The 23,902-nt window shown below is 41.8% G+C and overlaps 1 protein-coding gene across 1 annotated transcript in view; it reads left to right on the top strand.

Moving 5' to 3' along the window:
- Positions 1-10,744: 10,744 nt before the first annotated feature.
- Positions 10,745-23,902, top strand: part of LOC145341120 (profilin-2-like) — a 45,926-nt gene continuing 32,768 nt past the window's right edge. Inside the window, exon 1 of the mRNA XM_080185990.1 lies at positions 10,745-11,401. Coding sequence (XP_080042116.1) covers positions 11,270-11,401 — 132 coding nt within the window. The 5' untranslated portion in view covers positions 10,745-11,269. The remainder of the gene's footprint in view (positions 11,402-23,902) is intronic.

Raw genomic sequence — 23,902 nt, 5'->3', positions numbered from 1 at the left:
CTCCAAGTCTCCAAACCTTTTCCATGCAGGTTCAACTGCTACTGCACCTTGTCTTTAAGAGGTACCACCTAGCTTTAAGTAGTGCAGTCTAGCTTTAAGTGTTATTAACCTCGCATGACCTCGGCAGCTTGGTGACCATGCATCCACTCAGCAGCATGTTGAACCCCGGGTTGCATAGTGCAATCCTGGAAATGAGCAGCTGGCACAAGTGGCACGGTGGCACTGCTGCCTCCCTGCACCAGGGATCTGGGTTCGATTCCCAGCTTGGGTCACTGTCTGTGTGAAGTCTGCACGTTCTCCCCATGTCTGTGTGGGTTTCCTCCGGGTGCTCCAGTTTCCTCCCAAAGTCCGAAAGACTTGCTGGTTAGGTTCATTGGCCATGCTAAATTCTCCCTCAGTGTACCCAAACAGTGCCAGAGTGTGGAGACTGGGGGACTTTCACAGTAACTTCATTGCAGTGTTAATGTAAGCCTACTTGTGACATTATAAATAAAATAAAACTTGCAGTCCAGTTGACCCAATGAGTTTATTTATGATTATGCTCCACATAAGACATCTCCCACCCTACTTCATCTCACCCTCTCAATATATCCATCTTTTCCTTTCTCCTTCATGTACTTAAGCAGAAGCAAGGTACTGTGTAAACTTGAAATCTGAAATAAAAACAGAAAACACTCACAAAACTCAGCAGGTCAGGCAACAACTGTGGTAAGAGAAACAGGGTTAAACATTTCTAGAAAATGAAAAATCACTGACCTGAAACTCCAGTTCTCTTGCCACGGATGTTATTGTCCTACTGAGTATTTCCAGCATTTTCTGGTTTCATTCCCTGATGTATCACAGAATCCCTACAGTGCCGAAGGAGGTCATTCAGTATATCAAGTCTGCATCAACTCTCTGACAGAGTATTGCCCTATCCCCATAACCACACATTTACCTTGGCTAATCCATCTAACCTACACATCTTGGGACGCTAAGGGGAAATTTATCATGGCCAATCCTAATCTGCGCATCTTTTGGACTGTGGGAGGAAACCAAAGGAAACCCATGCAGACATGGGGAGAATGTGCAGGCTCTGCACAGACAGTGAGCCGAAGCCGGAATTGAACCCGGGTCCCTGGCACTATGAGGCAGCAGTGCTAACTACTGTGCCTTCGTTTTTTGTGCTGTAAAATTGTGTGCAGCCATGCATGACATACGCAATCGAGGCAAACCAACCTACCTGACCAAAAGTATTACAAAATTGCATAATGACAGACCCAAGTCAGAAAAGACAAGTAAAATAAACTTTGCTTTTATTTCCTCAGGCCCAGATAAAGAGAGTGTGAAAAATGAATTAAAATATTGTGCAAAATGTAATTTGGTTAAACAACAAAAAAAAACCCCTCTTGCCTATGGCAGAATATTTACATTGAAGAAATTTGACACCAATCAGCATGCCTCACACCCTGAAACAATGGGAGTTTGCCTTTGCATGCAAAAGTCATGGTGACCAGCTAGTCCTGAGATTTGTTGCTTTGTGTATGGCCCCATTGTTTCCAATGAACAAGAACGGAATGTATTCCAGCGTTGTAGACTGTAAACTCAAAGTTTCTAACTGCACAAAATCACCACAGGAAATCATTTTCCTGCAATTTACCATCTATTGCAGCACAGAAAGTCAGATTATCAGATTTGGGGCAGCGGGGGGGGATCTATCATCCAGTTCTTTTCATACTGCAAGGTGGATTAAACAAAAAATGTTTCCACTGTTTCAAGAAGTAGCTACCTTAGTATAACAAAGTCTGTACACATAAGTTAAACCAAATACTTTGAGCCCTTTCATGCATGTGTTAAGACACCATATAAACACAAATACACAATCCATCACAGAAGACAACGGGCTGCACCCAGGGTATAATCATTTCTGTATTGAATATCATCTGTTGTGGCAGCAGAGGTTGATTTGTGAGCGGCTTATTTGTTGCGTTTGTCCTGCCTGGTGCATTTTATGAGCCTGTCTAGAGTGACTCTCTAACGCCAACCACCTATGGAAGCAAACAAGCCAAGGTGATACAGCACCTAACTGACTGGGCAGATGGTAGCTATCCAATGAGATGTGATGATTTCACCCACCATCGGAAGTAACCCCTGGCTTGAACTCTACACCAGTCAAACGAGAGTTTATAACAGGTAACTGTTTCTTTCCATGTTGTGCCAACCAAAAATCTGGAGTGCCCTCTCCATGGTGCAGGCCTGGGCAAATAGCATGAAGTTGCCCAAAGCTCAGCACCCTCCTCTCGTCATTACCAGTATTTTACAAAGGAAAGGATCAGGACAGTACAGTTCTGCTACAGGAGTTGCCAGATGTTTAAGTTTACTTATTAATGTCACAAGTAGGCTTACATTAACACCACAATGAAGTTACTGTGAAAATCCCCTGATCACCACACTCCGGCACCTGTTCAGGTACACTGAGAGAGAATTTAGTGTGGCCAATGCACCCTAACCATCACATCTTTTGGACTGTGGGAGGAAATTGGAGCAGACATGGGGGGGATGTGTAGGTTCCACACAGTGACCCAAGCCAGGAATCAAACCCAGGTCCCTGGCAGTGTGAAGCAGCAGTGCTAACCACTGTACTGTCTCATAGATGAAAGGTTACCGTCTCCAGGACTTCACTTAGATCTTCTATCAGTGTTTACTCCCTTAAGTCTTTTGACCCAAAACAGGGCAGTGAGGCTATTTGTGTACAGCATGCTTTTTGTCTGTATAGCGCACAAGAAACAACACTTTTCACTGTATACTAATACGAGACAATAATAAATCAAATCAAATTTACCTATAGTTGGGGGTTCACCAAGCATAACCAAATGCCAGTGGACCTGTGTGCCACACGTGGAGGAGCAGGGGGTCATCTGGTCTCTCCTGTTGAGCCTAGTTCTACTGATATATTGCCATGGGAAACAGTACAGAACCATAGAACCCCCACGATGCAGAACAGTCCATTCGGCCCATCAGATCTACACCAATTCTCTGGCAGAGTATCTTACCCAGGCCTTGTGAGAAACGCAGCTCACAGTCAAACAATTTAGTCAAGTTCTGAAGGAGCAAGATATTTTATTTAACGTTCTTGCAAGACCGGGTGTCCAAAAAATAGTCACACCTTACATCGATTTGCAGCACATTTTTATACTTTTTTTTTACAAGCATTGTAATGGCTTTGCAATGTGTTGTTCTCCCCTAATTGGTGGTCCCTGTCCCATCTATGTGTTGTCATTCCCCTATTGGCTCAAGGTGCCCCAAGTTTCCATCCCCTCTACTCCCCATCTAACAATGTCTCCTGTTATCACAAGAGTGCATTAGCAAACTCATCCATCTTATCCAACACTGTTACATGTCCAGTTCAGATTGGCAGTAATCAATCCTTTGCCAACTTAATCACTGCTGTCCCGACTATCTCAGTGACCTTTTTCCCCCTTTTATGCTTAGTTGTAGAAACAACACATCTTGCAGACCATTTGCTTTTTGTAACTTGGACCTTGTACATTCCTTCAAGATGTGGTGTATGCTTCACTGCACACCACACCTCTGGTGTTATTTCTACACCACAGGCAGTCTTTTTATTATCCCTAACTATTGTTCTGTTAGCAGCAGCGAATCTTATGCCCTATGTTTGTGACTAAACTCACAGTTGTTTCCATAATGTGGGTTATCAATGTGCCTGGCTATATCCAGTCTACCTGACTTTAAGCTATTTCTCTATGGTGTACAGATATATGTGTTAACAGCACCTTTACCTGTTGCTCACAGGCCTTCTGCCCTGCCTTACGTACATAGCCTATACATCAGCAAACCTCATATACTAACAGGAGAGGCTTACTCTAGTAATATTCTTGGGGTGAAAGGTTTAATTTTTTTTGATTCTCATCTTCAACTTATTTGCTAACGAGAAGCACTGCATTATGATTTCCCCTAAACGTCAGATGAAAAGATTTGCACTAAAATGACGTCCAATGAACTTTCCTGAATGTGCCAGAAAGAATGATTTTTGCGGTGGTTGCATAGTTCCCCTGTCCCTCCCTTTCGAAAGGCTTGGCCGGAGCATTGCGAGATGGGAGGGGGTTGGGGAAACGGAGCGCAGCCTAGCCAGGTCTCATTCAATGCATTATTTATCGTTCCTCTGGATCTATGTATGTAAAAATAAGTCGTTAATAAGTGATCGAGAGGACGCAGTGTCGCTGTGCAATGCTGCACTGATTTGCTGGGGCTTTTATTTTGCGATCAGCTGGTTAAATTCCAGCTGGATAATCCAATGCATTGTTCGGCGAGCACGTGGAAGGTCTGATGATTCATGTCCCAGCGCACGAAACGTTGCGGGAAGCAGTAACACAAAAGTCTGATATTAAAAGTCTCACACACCCGAACGGGGACGTGCCCGGGGGCAATTATGTGAAAGAGTAACGAGTCTTTTTTTAAAAAAAATTGCAGATCCCTTTAAAAAAAAACAAGATGCACTGAGCATTAATTACAAAAACATGCTTTCTGAGTACTTATTAATGGCCTGAAATCAATATACGTTTCATTTATCAATCAATGTATCTTTTATCAATGTATATGCTTCAGCAATCCATGCATGTTTCATCTACCGATGTATCTTTCATCAATGTATATTTTATCAATGTATATGTCAATATATGTATGTTTCATCAATGTATCTTTCAACAATCAATATATTAACAATCAATGTAAGTTTTACTAACGTATATTTCAATAATTAATGCACGTTTCAATGTATCTTTCAACAATCAATGTAAGTTTCAACAGTGTATGTTTCATTAATGTATATTTCAATGATCAATGTATATTTGATCTGTGTATCTTTCAACAATCAACGTATATTTCAATGACCAATGTTACATCAATCAAAATGTATCATTCGTCAATGTATCTTTCATCAATATTTGTTTGATGAATGTATCTTTTATCAGTGTATCTTTCTTCAATGTATCTTTCTCCGTCGTCTTCATTGCAAAGATATGCAATGCATCCAATTAGCAAGAAGACGTGTTTTCTATGCAATTAACTTGCAGCATTTTAAAACTAATCCCCCCTCCCCCCTCTCCATGTTACAATTTCCCGGGAGCGCGCCCGCGTGACTCAGCACACTGACGTCACCCGCCACCAACAGTGAAACAAAAAGAAATCCTTCCGCCCCTGCAACGAGTTCCCCACCTTTTGCAAATCACGTTTCATTCTATCAGTGTTAAGACTGCCAGCCTCCAGCCTTTGGAAGAGATTTATTTAAAACATTAAAAACGCACAGTGACTGTTTTTTGTCTGTTTTTTTGCTGGGGGTGGGGTGTTGGTAGGAACTTTTCCATTCAAAATTTGCAAGCACTTCAATTTGTCTGCCTTTTTTGGAGAGTCTGGAGAGAATCATCTCTTATTCTGCTGCAATACAGTATTTCACGTTCACAAGGCAGTCTGTTCAGAGGGAACTCAGTTACAAAACCAGGCTGGTCTGCTATGCTACAGACTATGCCACAGACATCACAGGAATGAATGAAAAGATTTGCACTTGTATTCCAAGATGTAAAAACGCATTGTGTAAACAATATTATTTGAAATGATTAAATTTGCACCTCAGACACGTTTTATGTAAACAGACATTTGAGTATTTGGATATGTGTGCACATTATTGCGATATCCTAAGCGTTTGTGGTTAGGACTGCAGAGCTGTGATTTTTGAGGCAAATAATGAAGATATCTTAATTTGATTTATCATTGTCACATGTATACGGATACAGTGAAAAGTTGTTTATTGTGTGTTATACAGACAAAGCATACCATTCATAAAGTACAAAAGGGGAGAAGGAAAGGAGAGTGTAGAATACATCGATACAGTCATAGCTAGGGTGTAGAGAAAGATTAACTTAATTTGAGATAGATCTATTCGAAAGTTGGACGGTAGAAGGGAAGATGCCATTCTTGATTCGGTTGGTATGTGATCTCAGAGTTTTGTATCTTTTTCCCAACAGAAGAAGGTGGAAGAGAATATGTCTGGGGTGCATGGGGTCCTTGATTATGCTGGCTGCTTTTCCAAGATAGTAGGAAATGTAGATGGAGTCAATATGCTCAAGTCCTGCTGAATTTAAATCTAGAATCTTGTGACACAAGTGAGAATGCTATCAAATCAGCATAGGATGAAAATTAATCATGTAGAACATTTATTAAATATACTGTCTTAAATATATAATTTGACAATATTCAAATATGTTAAAGGTATAACACTATGCTAAATTGTAAAACACATTCAAACAAAAGCTTATTAATTTCATATACATTTAAGTTATTTACATGAATACATTTAATAATTGATTGTTTTTGTATACATACAGCGCACAACATGGCTGGACCATAACTACGCATTCACTACACATGCTTGAATGAATTATCCTAACAACTAATTTACAACATTTGTAAGTACAGAAAATGCAACTCATATTCTGTAATTGCACAGAAATGAAATGTGTAATTACAGTGTACATGTGATACAATAACCTATCGCAGCATGCAATTGTCATAGAACAGTTTCAAATTGTTATTTGGTGCGGTATACACTCAATGAAGTTTTGTTTATTTCCAAAGTGTCACGAAAAACAGTGAAACTTGGTTGGAGCAGACATGTCATCAGTTAAAATGTGTTCATACTCCATAGAGAAAACTTCATAAATTTGTCATTCAATAATCTCTGTATCAATTTACTGTCTATGTGGAGTTTGCATGTTCTCCCTGTGTCAGCATGGGTTTCCTCTGGGTGCTCCAGTTTCCTCTCACAGTACAAAGATATGCAGGTTAGGTGAATTGGCCATGTTAAATTGCCTCTTAGTGTCCCAAGATATGTAGGTTAGGGGATTAGCAGAGTAAAGGTATGGGGTTATGGGAATAGGACCTCGTGGGATGCTCTGTCAGAGAATCAGTGCAGACACGATGGGCCAAATTGTCTCCTTCTGTACTGTAGGGATGCTAGGATTCTATTGGAGAAATTCAGCATTGGAGGAACACCACTGTAATGGGTCAGATCTCAAACAATGATGAGACAGAGTACAGGAATGGGATAGAGAATCTAGTGAACTGGTGCGGCGACAATAATCTCTCCCTCAATGTCAACAAAACAAAGGAGATTGTCATCGGCTTCAGGAAGTCTAGTGGAGAACATGGCCCTGTTTACATCAACAGGGACAAAGTAGAAATGGTCGAGAGCTTCAGGTTTTTAGGTGACCAACAGCCTGTCCTGGCCCTCCAACGCCGACATTATAATCAAGAAAGCCCACCAACACGCCTACCTTCTCAGAAGACTAAGGAAATTTGGCACGTCAGCTACGACTCTCACCAACTTTTATAGATGCGCCATAGAAAGCATTCTTTCTGGTTGTATCACAGCTTGGTATGGTTCTTGCTCTGCAAAAAACTACAAAAGGTCGTAAATGTAGCCCAATCCATCACGCAAACCAGCCTCATTGACTCTGTCTACACTTCCCACGGCCTCAGAAAAGCGGTCAGCATAATTAAAGACTCCACGCATCCTGGAAATACTCTCTTCCAGCTTCTCCCATTGGGAAAAAGGTACAAAAGTCTGAGGTCATGTATCGACCCTCTCAAGAACAGCTTCTTCCTTGCTGCTGTCCTACCTTGAATGGACCTATCTTGCATTAAGTTGATCTTTCTCTGAACCCTAGCTATAACTGTAACACTGCATTCTGCACTCTCTCACTTCCTTTTTTTTCCTACAAATGATTGCTTTGTCTGTATAGCATGCAAGAAACAATACTTTCACTGTATGTTAATACATGTGGCAATAATAAATCAAATCAAAATCAAATCAGCAGATCTGGCAGAATCTATGGTGAGAGAAACAGGTTAACTTTTTGAGTCCAATAGAGTCATATTCAGCTTGAAACACAAACTCTGTGTCTCTCTCCACATATGCAATCAGACCTGCTGAGCTTTTCAGTTTTTATTTCAGTCATGCTCGTAATTATTATCATATTAAAATGTTTTAAGTGTTACCCAAGTAGCTTCTTCTGTTCTCTGCCCAGAGGCAGTTCCCTGCCGATTACTCACCAAACCACAGCAAGGTGTTGTGCTTTTTGCTCCAGGTAGGGTGAGAAGTCTATCTTAGCTGGAAAGGGATTGAACTAGCCTTCTAGCTAACTGAGGTAACTAGCATCCCATACAATGGGATATTGTGCATGCATTGTTTAAGTTTGTTAAGCTTATTTATTAGTCTCACAAGTAGGCTTACATTAACACTGCAATGAAGCCAGTGTGAAAATCCCTCCAGTTGCCACCTGTTTGGGTACACTGGAGGAGAATTTAGCATGGCCTGTGCACCTAACCGTTTCGAACCGTGGGAGGAGACCGGAGCACCCGGAGGAAACACATGCAGACACGGAGGAACGTGCAGACTCCACACAGACAGTGACCCAAGCTGGGAATCGAAGCCGGGTCTCTGGAGCTGTCAGGCAGCAATGCTAACCACTGTGCCAGTGTCACCTAACATTGTCATGCATGATAAGCAAATGCTTGAATTAATTTTCTGTTGGTCTGTTATAATAAAGAGCTGGAGAAGACAAAAGCGTTCGGGAGAAAATCAGCTGCCATTTCTATGTCCTTTCGTGACAGTGAGCCATTTGCTGAAGAGAGTAGAATAGGAACATAAAAGATAGTAAGTTCTGCCACAATAAGATCAGGGCTGATTTTTGCTTTAACTCCTCCTTCCTGTACTGTTCCCATATCCTTTAATTCCTTTACTATGCAAAAATCTATGGACTTCCATCCTGAATGTACTCAATGACTGAGCATCTACAGCCATGGTAGAGAATTCCAAACACGCAAAAAAAATTCATTGTCATCTCAGTCCTTAAATAACCTTATTTCTCCTTTATCCTGAGAATGTGAATCTAAGTTCTAGGTTCCATGGGCTGGGGTAGGGAGGGAGGAATAGTTTCTTTTCAGAATAAAATATACAAACATGCAAATTAGTAGCAAGAGGAAGCCATTCTGCCCCTTGACCCTCCTTCCCATTTCAATGAAATCATGATTGTGACCTTGGATCATTCCACCTACCCCCATAACTCCCTTGTTAGTCAAGAAGCTATCTACCTTTGCCTTAAAAATATTCACTGACCCTGTCTCCACCAGGGAAGTGAGACCTAAAGATGTGTAGGTTGGTTTGATTGACCATGCCTATTTGCCCTTGGTATCAGGGGGACTAGAGGGGAAATATGTGAAGTTACAGAGATAGAGCCTGTATGGGATTGTTGTTAATTTATTAGTCACAAGTAAGGCTTACATTAACATTGTAATGAAGTTACTGCAAAATTCCCTGACACTAGGGTCAATTTAGCCTGGCCAATCCACCTAACCCGCACATCTCTGGACTGTGAGAGGAAACCAGAGCACCCGGAGGAAACCTGCTCAGACATGGGGAGAAAGTGCAGCTCCACACAAACAGGAGGCCAGAATTGAACTCAGGTCCCTGGCACTGTAAGGCAGCAATACTAACAACTGTGCCACCATGCCACCCCGATATACCCAAAAACTACAAAAGGTCGTGGATGTAGCCCAATCCATTGTGCAAACCAGCCTCCTATCCATTGACGCTGTCTACACCTTCCGTTGCCTCAGCAAAGCAGCCAGCATAATTAAGGACCCCACACACCCCGTATATTCTCCCTTCCACCTTCTTCCGTTGGGAAAAAGATACAAAAGTCTGAGGTCATGTACCAATCGACTCAAGAATGGCTTCTTCCCTGCTGCTGTTCAGACTTTTGGATGGATTTACCTTGCATTAAGTTGATCTTTCTCAACACCCGAGCTATGACGGCAACACTACATTCAGTACTCTCTTGTTTCCTTCTCTATGAATGGTATGCTTTATCTGTATAGCGCGCAAGAAACAATACTTTTCACTGTATGTTACTCCATGTGACAATAATAAATCAAATCGAATATTAATTTGATCTTTTTCTACATCCTAATTGCGACTGTAACACTCCATTCTGCACTCTGTCCTTTCCTTCTCTATGAATGGTATGCTTTGTCTGTATAGCGTGCAAGAAACAATACTTTTAACTGTATGTTAATACATGTGACAATAATAAGTCAAATCAAATATTAAGTGATCGTTTTCTATACTGCAGCTGTGATTGTAACATTACATTTTACACTCTCTCCTTTCCTTCTCTATGAACGGTATGCTTTGTATAGCGTGCTAGAAACAATACTTTCCACTGTATGTTAATACATGTGACCATAATAAATCAAATCCTGACATCCTCCTTCCCCTAAGATCCCTTTAGCCCCAAGAGCTATAGAAACATTTCCAGGTAAATTTCTAGGGTAAAATTAAAAGTTAAAGGTTGGGAGAGTTGAGTTGCTGAGAGAGAGAGAGGGAATGCTGCAGCTCGCTCACTCTGTCCCATTCATTCCTGCAGGTCCTGGGTGGACTGAAGCGGCGGGGAGGGGGGGGCGGGGTCAGGGACAGCTGCGCTCGCGCCCGCGTGGCGGCAGCGGCGGCGGCGTCCGCTAGACGGGGCGTGGGCGGCGGCGCGGGACGGACGGCCGGGCGCGCGCGGCACGGCGCAGCGCGGCGCGGCGCAGGAGCGCGCTCCCCCTCCCCTCCCCCCCACCTCCACGCCACGCCAGTCCCACGCCCGCCCCGCCCCGCCCCGCCGCCCGCCCGCCCCCATTTTAACGGCGAGCTCCCTCAGCCCGCTCTCAGCCCTCAGAGGCAGCGATAGCGGCACCGGGGCGAAGGAGCCGGGAATCATCACCAACAAAAAAAAAGAGGGAGGAAAAAGGAGAGAAAAAATATAACTTCTAGAAGGGGGAAAAAAATTATAAATATCAAGGAGAAGAGGAAAAAAACTAACGGAAAAGGAGTGAAAAAATCGACTTTTTTTTCCTGAAGTTTTTTTTCTCCCCCTTTTTTTCGAAGCCAGCCACCATTTTTTTTCCACCGTTTATTTTCTCCTCTTCCCAGACACCGCCATCCCTTAGCTGGGAGTTTTTTTTTCGCTTCCTCTATCTTTCTCTTTTTTTGCCCTCCCTCTTTTTTTTCTTCCCCGCCCTTCCCCCTCTTTTTTTAAAAAAAAACACACCACACACACTAAACACCCCCCCCCTCCCCCGTCTTATTTTTTTTTCCTCCTCTTCTGACCGAGAGGGATTGAGTGAGGGAGAAGGAGAGAGAGAGAGAGAGAGGTAGGCAGACAGACAGACCATGGCTGGCTGGCACTGTTATGTGGATAACCTGATGGCCGATGGAAGCTGCCAGGACTCGGCCGTCGTCGGCTATGTGGACGCCAAGTATGTCTGGGCAGCGTCTCCCGGAGGCACCTTCTCGGTGGTAACGGTAAGGGTGGATTTTATTCCTTATTTTTTTTGGGGGGAAAAAAAAATTCTCCGAGGGAGGGGGAAAAGAAAGGTGGAGGTGAGCGTAAGGAGAGGGGGGGGGGGGTTCAAATGGGGGAAGGGAGGGAGGGTGGAAGCCTTCAGAAAACCGTTGCTTTTTGCTACCCATTTTCTTTTTTAAAAAAAAGCATTCAGGGAAATTTCATATCAGAGGAAACTGAGTTCCAATATCTATTTATTTTTCCTTTTTTTTTAACCCCTATCTGAAAGGTTTTTCCCCCTTCCAGATAATCTGAAGGTGTTTTCTTCCCAGATAAGGGGGAAAAATACATATTATAATTTATCTGAAGGATTTTTTTTTCCTTTCCAGATGATTCAAAAATCTATTTACCACCCCCCCCTCCCCCCAACCAAGGGTTTTTCTCTCTGTCCAAATAATTCAATCTCTCCTTTCCCTTCCACTCCTGTGAAGGGGTTTTCTTTCTCTCTCTCTCTCTCCTTCCAAATTCACAATCTCTCCTTCCCTTTCTTTCTCTTCTCTCTCTCTTCCCCCCCCCCCCAACTAAAAGGTTTCTCTTTTTCCAGATGATCTATTTTTCCTCCCCTCTCCCAAATCTGAAGATTCTTTATTCATCTGAAGACAAGCCAAACATCTAATGTTCCTTTCCTCACCCCCAAATCCTGAAGGGTTTTCTTTCTCTTCCAGATTCTTCTCTCCCCCCCCCCCCCGCCACTTCTATCCATATCTTAAGATTTACATGACGTGAGATTCAACTCTTTTGTTTCCTCCTTCTTTCTTCTCTTCCTCTCCCTCCCACGTTCGAAGGGAAGGTGATTTTAATGGTTTATTTATATGTATATTTGATTTTTTTTTCAGGGGGAAGCCGCTCCTTGTTGCGAGGCCCCCCTGACCGTTATCAAAGCGGTGTGAGTGGCTGTGGCTATAAAATGGCGCCGGCTCTCTCTCCCTCCCCAACTCTGTCTGTCTCTCCCTCCCTTCCCCCCCTCACTCCCTCTACCCCCACCCCCTGCCTCTGCTTCTCCCTCTTTCTTCCCCCCCCTTTCTTTTTTTCTTTTCTACCCCCTATCTTCCTTTCCACTCTCCCATCCCTTTCTCCTTTTTTTTTAGTTTTTTTAAATATAATATGGCATGGTCACTGTGGGTGGGGGCAGTGAACTCGTTTCTCCAAAGAAAGGAGCAAAAAGGGTGGGGAGGAGGGTTGTTTTTTCTCAATTTTCTTTAATTTGCAAAATGTACTCAAGAAAAACACAACTGGCTCTCCTTGTGGGTTAAGTAGTCTAATTTGGGGAGTGGCTTTTTAATCTTGTGTCTCTTTTTTAAATCATTGTGCCTGGTATATAAAGTCTTCCTAGTAAAGAGATTAAGTGTTCGTTTTAAAATGTAGAAGGACACTATTTTGGATGAAATGTAAAAGAACACAGCTTTGTGCTTGGTTATGAAAGGGAGGGTTTATTTTCAATGCAAAACCAGATTGCTGGTTTTGATAGAAAATTCTAGAAAACTTGCAGTATGTGGCCGGCCCCATCATCCTCAGTACGTAACGATGGATATTCCCAGTTCAAAATTCCTCCTTCCTCATTGTTCAAATTCAGGGTTTTCATTCGGGAGAGAACCAACAGTGCTTAATTTTCACTGCAGTTTGAATCCCTCGCACAGGGAAATATTTGGGTTCTTTTGCCTGCATGCTCAGCTGCATGCTAAATACTGCAGGAAGATCAAGCAAAGATGAAATGTTTTCTTTTTTAGGAGAAACTAAAGCCTAACCAAGACTTCCTTCTAATGGAAGGAAGTCCATGGTGAATTTGACAATTACAATAAGGATTATGGTGAATTTATGAAATTATGCTTTTTTTGGCTGAGTGGTCAAGACACTTTCAGAAAATTGCCTGATTCCTGGAGTGTGAAGCCGCTGTTTTCGTGGCTTTAAATTCAAATTGAAGCACGTAAAGTCGAGGCCCATTTGAGCCCGACCCCTTTATTTTTGCTGAGTCCCAATCTTTGCTCGTGTACACAGAATTGCTGTTATTATCTGCAGTAGTTTGTTAGTGACACTCTCTAGGAATTATGCTTTTTTAGTATTTGCGGTTTTACAGGTTTGGGCAGCGAATAACGCTGAAGTAGGTTTTTCTTCCTTCCTCTAGTGGTTTTTTGTCTGAATGTCTGTTTCACTCCCCTCCCCCATTCCCTTCAGGCCTGCATGGGCATGACTGTGCAGTTCAGCTAAGCTGTGGTGGGAGGGCGCAGTCCTCCACGTCAGAGCGGTCACAAAACTACTTTTTCCCCCAAAGAAAGTGGTCATGAAGTTGATCGAAGCGAATATGCTTGCTTTTTTCCAAACTTAATTTTTTGTTCAAACTTATCGAATTTTCTAATGATCCAATCATTGATATTTTTGGAATGCATTTGAAGTGACCTTTGAACCTGTAAGCAGGTTAACTGAGACCTTCCCAACTATGGAGAGTGTAGAATCATTTAATCACGCCAAATACGGTAATCATTGTTTTAAGCTTCTTGTCATTGCAGGAGGAAGTGGTCTGGAATTCTTTTGAGTTGTTGCGCTTCCCTTGGTTCAGTCAAAGATGATACCTACTTAGCTTTCCTATAGTAAGGTACAATTAAGATGAAATTAAGAAGCAAGTCACACTTTCTGATTTTAAAAAGAAGCCAGTTACTATGGCTGCAAGATAAAAAGCTGCAGTTAAGCTCTAGAATTAGTTGTGCTTCACCTATTAGTCACAGTTCACAATTTTTTTCCCCTTTATCTTCAGTTGGGCAAATGCTCTCATTACACAACATCAAAGAATGAAATATTAAGGGTGGCTTGATATATTTTTACCAAATGTATGAAGTTGTTTAATATAAGTTGGATTTAGTCGCAGTAACTAGTTGTATCAGTTATTAAGTTGGCAGTAAACTGGTGTCTTTGGATAGTTTGCTGCAACCTTGGGAGTTGACTTCAGATTTGTGACAGTAATAACTTGAGCACTCTGGGGAGTATTACATGGTCTTGTCAAAATTATTAAAGGCAGTAGTGAATCTTGATGGCTGAGTTAAAACAGCTGTTTGTGGAGCTGGCATATTGGTATATATTCTGATTCTAACATGTAGTTGTTTTGCACTAAAGTTACTTGATGTTTTACTGTGTGATTAGTGTCCTGCACATTATGCATTCTAACATTTTTGATAACTGGTGTTCCATTAACTTATTTCTCATTGAAGCTGTCAATATGACTCTCTTCTGCAAGAAGTGATGTATTGAATCCTTGGTATTTCTGTATATGTTGAAAAGGCCATTGATTTGAGTTTTATGCTCCTTGAGGGAAGGTGGCTTTAGGTCACTCAAGTTGGCACTGGTGAACTTTTAAGACTTTAATGGTTAATCATCACCCAGAAGTCTAAGAAATTATTTCATGATCTTTGCCACCTGAAAGTTTTAAGCCCATTGAATTGATTGTGGAAGGTGAGGACAAAAGTTCTCCATTTCATGGGCTAGTTAAATGCCATAACATTCTGTTTAGTCCCTTAATTTGATAATCACATTGCCATTTATTTGTATTTAAATAGCTTTTTTTAACAATTTTGTACATTATTTGCACAGTACCTAGCAACATAAATCAATTTAGTCCAGTGCTGGCAAACTAAACTTGTCCAGTAGGATTGACTTTGTAGAACTTTTTAGATTAAAATTTCAATACCAATAACACTCCTTCCACACGTTCCCTCCATATAAACTCTCCCATTCATATGACATGACTGATCCCCCTAGCTTGCTTCTCACTTGTCCTCTCTTCATTCTCAGTCACAGATAAGGGTATCTTTATCATTTCCTTGTATAACAATTTGTTCCCCTTCCAACCTCCCTTCCTCTTATATTCCCTTCTTTTAAAGGAAAGTAAATTCCTGACCTTGTGCTTCTTATTGCTGCAATGTAACTGCTCATCTTTGCTGCAGCATTGCTGCATTTAATGCTCTACTCCAAGTCAAAGCCTTAATCTCAGCCACCTGCTTATCCACCAGTACATGCTTGGCTTTAGCCCATTTGAGCCCAAAGTGCATTGACTTGATTGTACCTGGCATATAACTAACTGGCAAAACCCTTCATCACCAGATCTGGCTGGACTACAAAAGGCCATCCTCTATCAAAATTAATTATCCTGATTTGCAAAAAAACTTTTCTTTTCTCCATCTGCTATGAACCCTCTGCTTAAAAACATCTGTCCTGAGTTCATACCTTCATGGCTTAAGTTTCTAGATTGCATTGCTGCCAAGATTGAGACCAACAGTTCAGTCTAGCCTTGGACCTGAATCTTCTGTTCATTCCTGTCTTTCCTTGCATTCTTTGAGCCCCTCAAATTTGTGCTGGTCTTTCCCATGGCCCCTATCTTTGAACCTCCAATTAGATTTCCATCCCTGTTGCAGTGCTCCAAATAGCTCTTTGACCAGAAATGATATCAACTATGACTGGTGCACTATCCTTTTTTCTTTTCCTCTCTGCGTCCTTTGTGGCTGATTGCAAAATCATCCTCTTCCAAGACTCCCTTCTGATGTGTAGCCAAGTGGGAATGCCTGTGCTTGGTTCCTGAAATGTTCTATTTTCTTCCTTTGCTTCTAACATTGCAATGTTTTTGTGGCTGGCTTGCATCCTGCAGCTCATCTTAAATTTACTTGTACCAAATCCCATTTGCCTTTCATCCCTATGCTCACTGACCAGCACTGCTCATTGGTTCCTCAGTCACTTCAATTAAAAATTCCAATCTGTGTTCAAATCTTTTCATGGTCTTGTCCCACCATATCACTATCCTTCTCAGCTCTGCAACCTTTGAGAGCTCTGATCTATTGTGCATTCTCTCATTTCCTTTATCATTAATGTCTTCAACTGATTAAGACCCAAGCTCTTAAATTCTGGCGCTCCACTTCTGGTGTCCTCTAATACTCTGCTTAGAATAAACTTTTAGTCACTCCTCCTTTAGCTGCTGTCAAGATGGGATAATGGTTTGGTTTTAAAAAAAAAGCCAAGTGGACCAAGGATTCATGAGAACATAAGAAATAGGAGCAGGAGTAGGCCATCTAGCCCTTCGAGCCTGCCCCGCCATTCAATAAGATCATGGCTGATCTGTCGTGTCTCAGTTCCACATTCCCGCCCTCTCCCCATAACCCTTAATCCCCTCGCTTATCAAAAACCCATCAACCCGCGTCTTAAAAATATTTAGCGAGGCAGCCTCCACCACTTCAACGGGCAGAGATTCACCACCCTTTGAGTGAAGAAGTTCCTCCTCAACTCCGTTCTAAACTGCCCCCCCCTCCAATCCTGAGGCTGTGCCCTCTAGTCCTACTGTCCTTTGAGCGGGAAGAGTCTCTCCACCTCTATCCTATCCATCCCATTCATCATCTTATATGTCTCAATGAGATCTCCCCTCATTCTTCTAAACTCTTAACGAGTACAAGCGTGGTTTATTCAGCCTCTCCTCATAGCTCAACCCCCTCAACTCTGGTATCAGCCTAGTAAACCTCCTCTGCACTCCCTCCAAGGCCAAAATATCCTTGCGTTAGAGCATTAGAGACAGTTGTGGGAAGAAACAAACAGGATAAAGCTAAATAAATTGTTCCTGTGCAGCATTTGCAATATAATAGATGAATTAATAGCACTAAAAAAATGGATATGATCTAATAGCCATTGCATAATGGTTGCAGTAACCAAAGTTGAAGGACAGAATATTTCTTTTAGAAGAGATATAAAATTGTATATGTGGTGAAGTAGCCCTGATCAAAAAACACAGACAATAGAATGCCTTTGGCTTGGAAAATCAATGTAGTATCTATTTGGGTGGAGTTATAAACCAAACAGTAGAAACAAGAGTTTTACAAATTACTCCTCTCAATACTTTGGGGTGGGGCAGAGTACAAAAGAGGAAATTAGAGGTGCATGTGATAAAAGCAATCATGGAGGACTTTAATCTTGGACACTGAGCAATCCAAATTTACAGTAAAGTATGGAGGGCAAGTTCATGGCATATATACCAGAGACTAGTCAGTATCAAACAACCAACTAGGAAAAAGGTTTCACTATCGTATAATGAGGGCTAATTGATAAATGTCAGCAAATCCCCAGGGTCTAATGACCTACATCATAGTGCTTTAAGTGATAGTGGATGCATTGGTTTTGATCTTCTAGAATATGGAGAATTCTAGAATGTTTTCTGGATTAAATGGATGTAAGCATAACCCTGCAATTCAGGAATAGAGGGACATAAAGCGAAAGCTAATGTAGCAAATTAGCCTGACACAAGGATCTACTGATTTCCACTACTACTCTCCTTCAATTGAATTCTTATTCCTCCATGGTGAACACCAATGGGAAGGAACACTGAAATCTACATGAGGGGACCTTCAGTTGTCATTGCTAAAAGTGATTTGATGGCTAGACTGGGCCTGTGACAGGTGGTTGAAGGGGAAACTTATCTGATCTTGTTCTTCCCAATCTGTCAGTTGCACTTGCCACAACAGTATTGTACACAGTTCTTTTGCAGGCAATGACCTGTCTTTATGCTGGTATCCTCCACTTGGTGTAGCACTACCACTGAAATAGATAAATTCAGAACAGAAGCAAAATAGTGTTGAACTACTTGTAACTTTATGGCAAAACATATCCCTGTCTGATTGTGGGGACTAATTACAGCTAGTGTAGGAGCAGCATCAGACATCTAAAAATGAGGACCCAGTACAAAATGGTATGTACACTAGACAGTGCAGCCAATTTCCATAACCTGTGAATTGAATCAAAGCTCTGCAGTATACAATTGTGAATGTTGGTGGACAGTTATAGGACTGTAGGAAGAAGCTCTACAAACATCCCCATCCCCCAAGTGATAGGGGAGTCCAGCATGCAAGTGCAAAAGATGAGACTGAAGCACTTGTAGCCATATTCAATCAAGTGCCATGTAGACAAATCATCACTGCCTCCTGGGATCCACAGCATCACGTGTGTTCAGCCAATTCAATCTCATGTGATTGCAAGAATTTGCTGAATGCACAGGATACAGCACTTATGGGCCCTGACTATCTTGGGACTAAGACCAGCGCTCTGGAGCCAGCTATACCCCTAGACAAGCTGTTCAGTACAGGTACAATGTTGGGATCTACTTATCAACATAGAAAATTTTCCAAGTATCTTCTGTGCACAAAGTTGGACATGTCCAATCTATCCAGTAGCTGTCCCATCAGTCTATTCATGGTCATCAAAGCAGCACTCCCTGCTCACTCAATTTGGGTTCTCCAGGCCTCATTACTGTTGTGGACAGAGGCTGAATTCTAGAGGTGTGTGACTACCCTGGACTTCAAGGCAACATTTGAGCAGGGAATGGCATCAAGGACCCTTGTCAAAGGGAATTGGAAAATCATCTCACAGCACAGTGACTGTATCTAAACTGCATGGATTGCAGCAGTTCAAAGATGCTTCTCCACTAAATCAAGGAAAAATGGATGGGCAATTGAATCTGAATTTAAAAATCATTAGGGGAAATGTTTGATCTATTGGGTAATACAGCAATTGTACATTAGATGGTTACAGGGAAGTGGTGGCACTAGAGGAATAATCCAGTAACCCACAGTAATGGTTTGGGTTCCCAGGTTCAGATATCATCACTGCAGATGGTGAAATTTACATTCAGTAAAAATCTGGAATTAGGTTTTACAATAGTTTCATTAAAACTTATCTGGTTCATTAATATCCTTTAGGGAGTGTAATGTTAGCCTTACCTGGTTTGGCCTACATGTAACTCCAGATCCACAGCATTGACTCTTAAGTCCTCTGAAATGGCCTAGTAAGCTATTCAGTTCATTGGTTTCACTGGCTGGGTCAGCATTTATTTCCAATGTCCCATGAACAAATTTACAGAATTACTTGATTAGCGTAGATTTGAACAACCAAAGACTACAACTCCAGATTACTAAGTATTGTGTAAGTTTAGGCCAAAATCAGTTTGAATACTAAACATGTTGCTCTAAATAATAGATCACATAATTACATGTAGTAATCGGAACTATGCAAACCTAATCTCAATTTTAGAAGAATGAACTTGCATTTTTACATGGTACCTTATTGTGACCTCAGGCATTCCCAAATGCTTCACAACCAATTGCATACTTTCAGATATTGAGAAATTGAGCCAGTTGATAAACAGCATTGAGCTGAAGGACATAGTCATCTTTGACCAGGACAGGAAGTTTCCTGTTTTCTTCAAATGTAATAGCCACAGAGAATAAAAGGGGCTTCATTGTAGATGCCATCTTTGAGATACCAACAATATAGCAGTCCCTCATTACTATCTTGCTGGTCTCCAAGATAATGTGGTGAAATGGAGTGCAGACTTTGACTTTCTGACTCTGCACCAAATATCTAATTGAACTGGTCACAATTTTTGTTTTGACCTTTTTCATTTACTGGGACCTGCTTTGCTTCTGTCTGCCTCTTGAATGTTGAGATTTGAGCTCAAATGTTGAAAGTGTACCTTGCAGTCTGCTCTTTAGGCAAGAACTTTATTGCATTACTGTATTTCACGTGGAATAATGTTTGTGCTGAGTTCCTCTTTGACTTGTCCTTGAAGTGTATTTAGGAGTGGGTATGATCTGGGAACACCTGCATTTTGCTTTCACCTCATTTTGGCCTCCAATCTGCTGATTGGCATCCATTTTATGGCCTTCCTCATTGCAGGTGTGATTAATCCAGAAATTAAAATTCCCAATCTGGAGAAAATGTAACACAGTTGCTGTATTGGGCACATGTATGAAATAGTAATTTGGGTGTAAGCCTGTGTAAAATGAGTCATTCATGACAGTGGTGCTTGGGGAGCTTCTGCATGGGGGTTCTTCTGGCTGTTGAAATCGAGGCATCGGATCTCCTTAAACAAGGAGCTCTATCTTCTAGTGGCAAAATTTATTCTAATTGTGTATTAGTTTAACAGTGTTAACTTGAGCATGTTAATTTTCTGGCAATTCCCAAAATATGGAATATGAGCCCATATTGTTCTAATTGTTCAGGGCAATAGTCGACTTTGTGGACTCAGTTGATGTTTGTGCCTTGAACAAAAAAAATTGAAGTGCTTGAAACAGGAGGAAGGATGGTCGAAGGCTTGCAAAGGTACCTATTTACACTTTTGGCATGAACGTGAAAGTCCTTTAATTATCAAATCTATTGCTCTACATATGAGGATATTTCCAAGAATGAGTCACTTTTTATATCAAATTTTACATGGAGACTAGCAGAGGTAAAGTTGTGTTGTAAGACTTAATCTCCCATTTTAGGGAGAAGTGGATGTAGCTTCTGCAATGTCAGACTTCCAAGTGGTGGTGAGGTTGTGGGACAGGAGGGGAGGATGCAGCAAAAATTAACTTTCACATTTAATCCTGAGATCACTGGTATAGTAAGTACCAAAGTGAGGAGAAATTGCATTCAAGACTGATTTTACTATCTTTTAAGGAAGACTCTTGAGTCTCCTGAGAATAAATTTCACTCCTTGGCTTTCTGGCCTCAAGTGGATACAAACCTAGCCTGTCCAGTATTTCTCCATAAGATAACTTGCCCCATTCCTGTTTAATAAACCTTCTCAACTGCATTTGCAACCTTGAGTAAGAAGACTAATGCTGTACACTAACTGTCCCTGAAAGTGGTGAACTGTGGCAGTCTATATGTTGGTACACTTGCACTGCTTTTTTACAAATGAAGGACTTTCACCCAGCTATAGTGAGGGATTCACTGTCTACATCAGGTTGGTGTGGGGCCTGGAGGGGAATTTGCAGGTGGTGTTCCCATGTGTCTGCTACCCTTGTCCTGTTTTGGTGGTTGAGGTTGAAGGAGGCTTGTCATGTTGCTACAGTACACTTTGCAGATTGTATACATTTGCCATTGTTTTGGTGGTGAAGGTGGTACTGACCCAGTGGGCTGCTTGGTAAGTATTGGTAAAGTTGGCAAGTATTTCCTATTGCTTATTTGTATGATCGTTTTCTGGTTTATAATTGCTACAGGCTGTGTTCTGTGGTAGTGAAGATCAGGGGAAAAGGACCCTAGAGTAATTGATATTAAGCATGTTCCAAAAAGCTTGATTAAAGGGGAGGAGAGCTCAAAGCTGTGGTGTACTCCAAATGGGAGCTGCAAATATTTCTAATTCCTGGGTCAGCATATGTGCAGGAAGTACCTCCAGCTGCAGTGCCTCAACCTGTTTTCAGAGCTGGAGCAGCAGCTGGGGACCCAACATCCACCAGGCTTTATGCATAGCACGTAGGCTCAGACTCCAAGGAAATGGTAACCATCAGAACAAGAGGACTAGACAGGCAGTGTGAGAATCTCCTGTGGCTATTCTGCAAAACTGAGTGCTTTGGATATTGTTGGAATGGCATCTCGGGAAATCAGCTACAGCCAAATATGTAGCACCATGGTTGACTCTGCAGAGAAGAGGAGTGAAAAGTGTGGGAATGCAATAGTTCAAAAGGATTAATTGTAAGGGAAGTAGATTAGTGATTCTGTGTCTGGAAACAAGACTCCATAATATGTTGGCTTCCCTGGTGCTATGGTCAAGGATGACTGGTTACAGGATATCTGCAAAAGAGAGGTTAAGTGGCCAGTGGTGGTGATGCACGCTAATATAAACAACCTGGGTAAAAAATGGGATCCTAAAGTAGAATATAGGGAGTTGGGATACATTGAATAGTGGGATCTGAAAAGTAGTGATCTCAGAATTATGATCAGTACCACGTGCTAGTTGTGGAAATAGCAGAATGTATTGGATGAATACATGGCTGAAGAGATGGTGTGGGGAGAGTTTCACTCCCTAGGTAGGTGGACCCAGTGCAATCTGGATGGGTTACTTGGGCAGGACAGGAACTGATGTCCCAGAGGCATTAGTTGCTAATGGTTGGAGAGGATTTAAACTAATATGGCAGATGGGTAGGCACCTGTGCAAGGAGTTGGAGGGAGAATTTAGGACAACTACAAAAAGCAGTAAGGGGAATAAGAATATTGATGGGCCAGAATCAGAGGGCCACAGAAAAAATGGTAGGAATGGGCCAAGTATGCTTAAGACAAACATTGAGACTTTGTGCCTTTAATGCATGAAGCATTCATAAATAGATGTAAATGTTGTGATAAAATTGGGATTAGAGACATGGCTGCAGGGTGGCTAGGGATGGGAATTGAAAATCCAAGGGTATTTAGGAAGGACAGACAAAGGAAGAAGTGCAGTTACTTTGGTCAAGAGGAAATTAATATGACAATAAGGAAAGATATAGGCTCTGACTGGCATCTAGGTAGAGCTGAAAAATACTAAGGGGCAGAAAGTATTAGTGGGTGTTTTAAGTAGTGTTAATGTTGGGAATAGCATTAAACCATTTAGAGGTGCATGCAATAAAGGAACATCTGTAATTGTGGGTGTCTTTAATCTGCATATCAATTGGGCACATCAAATTAGTAATACAGTAGAGGAGGAATTCCTGGAGTCTATACAGTATGGTTTTCTGGATCAATGTTAGGCGACAACTAGAGAACAGGTCATTTTAGAAACTGAGTATGAAGCAGAAAAGGAATAATGGTGGATAGGCATTGAGTGCATGATGAAATGCAACAATTGTTCCTGTTTGGTGCAAAAGCAAAACTGGAAAAGTGGCTGAACCATGTCTTGCAAGGAAATTAGTCATAGAACATAGAACAACAGGCCCTTCGGCCCTCGATGTTGCGCTGACCAGTGGAACCAATCCAATGACCCTCTAACCTAAACTATTCCACTGTTATCCATATGCCTATCCACAGACCATTTGAACGCCCTTAAGGTTGGCGAGTCCACAACTGCAGGCAGGGCATTCCACGACCTTACTATCCTCTGAGTAAAGAACTATCCTCTGACATCTGTCCTATAATTACCACCCCTTAATTTAAAGCTATGTCCCCTTGTGTTAGCCATCACCATCCGAGGTAAATGGCTCTCACTGTCCACCTTATCCAATCCTTTGATCATCTTATATGCCTCAATCAGGTCACCTCGTAACCACCTTCTCTCCAATGAAAATAACCTCAAGTCCCTCAGCCTTTCCTCAAAGACCTTCCCACCATACCAGGCAACATCCTGGTTAAACCTCCTCTGCACCCCCTCCAATGCCTCCATGTCCTTATAATGCGGCAACCAGAACTGTACACAATACTCCCAAGTGTGGCCGCACCAGAGTTTTGTATAGTTGTAACATGAAACTTAGTTGGAGCCAAGGAAGAGGCACAAATTGGCCAGAAAAAAACAGACCTGGGGATTGGGAGTGGTTTAGAATTTAGCAAAGAAAAATCAAGGGATTGATTAAGGAGGGGAGAGTGGGCACATAAACTGAACTTTCTATAAGTGTGCAGAGGAAAAAGATTGAAGATAAATGTAGCCGGTTCTTGGTTAGGAAAAGGAATTTAAAATGGTGGGGGGGGGGACTGACCAACTGAATACATGTTTTGAT

The sequence above is a fragment of the Carcharhinus amblyrhynchos genome, chromosome 3 (assembly GCF_965287045.1).
Source record: "Carcharhinus amblyrhynchos chromosome 3, sCarAmb.v2.hapA, whole genome shotgun sequence".
NCBI lineage: Eukaryota > Metazoa > Chordata > Chondrichthyes > Carcharhiniformes > Carcharhinidae > Carcharhinus > Carcharhinus amblyrhynchos.
Note: the sequence above shows the minus strand (reverse complement) of the source record. Positions and strands in the feature narration are given on the sequence as shown.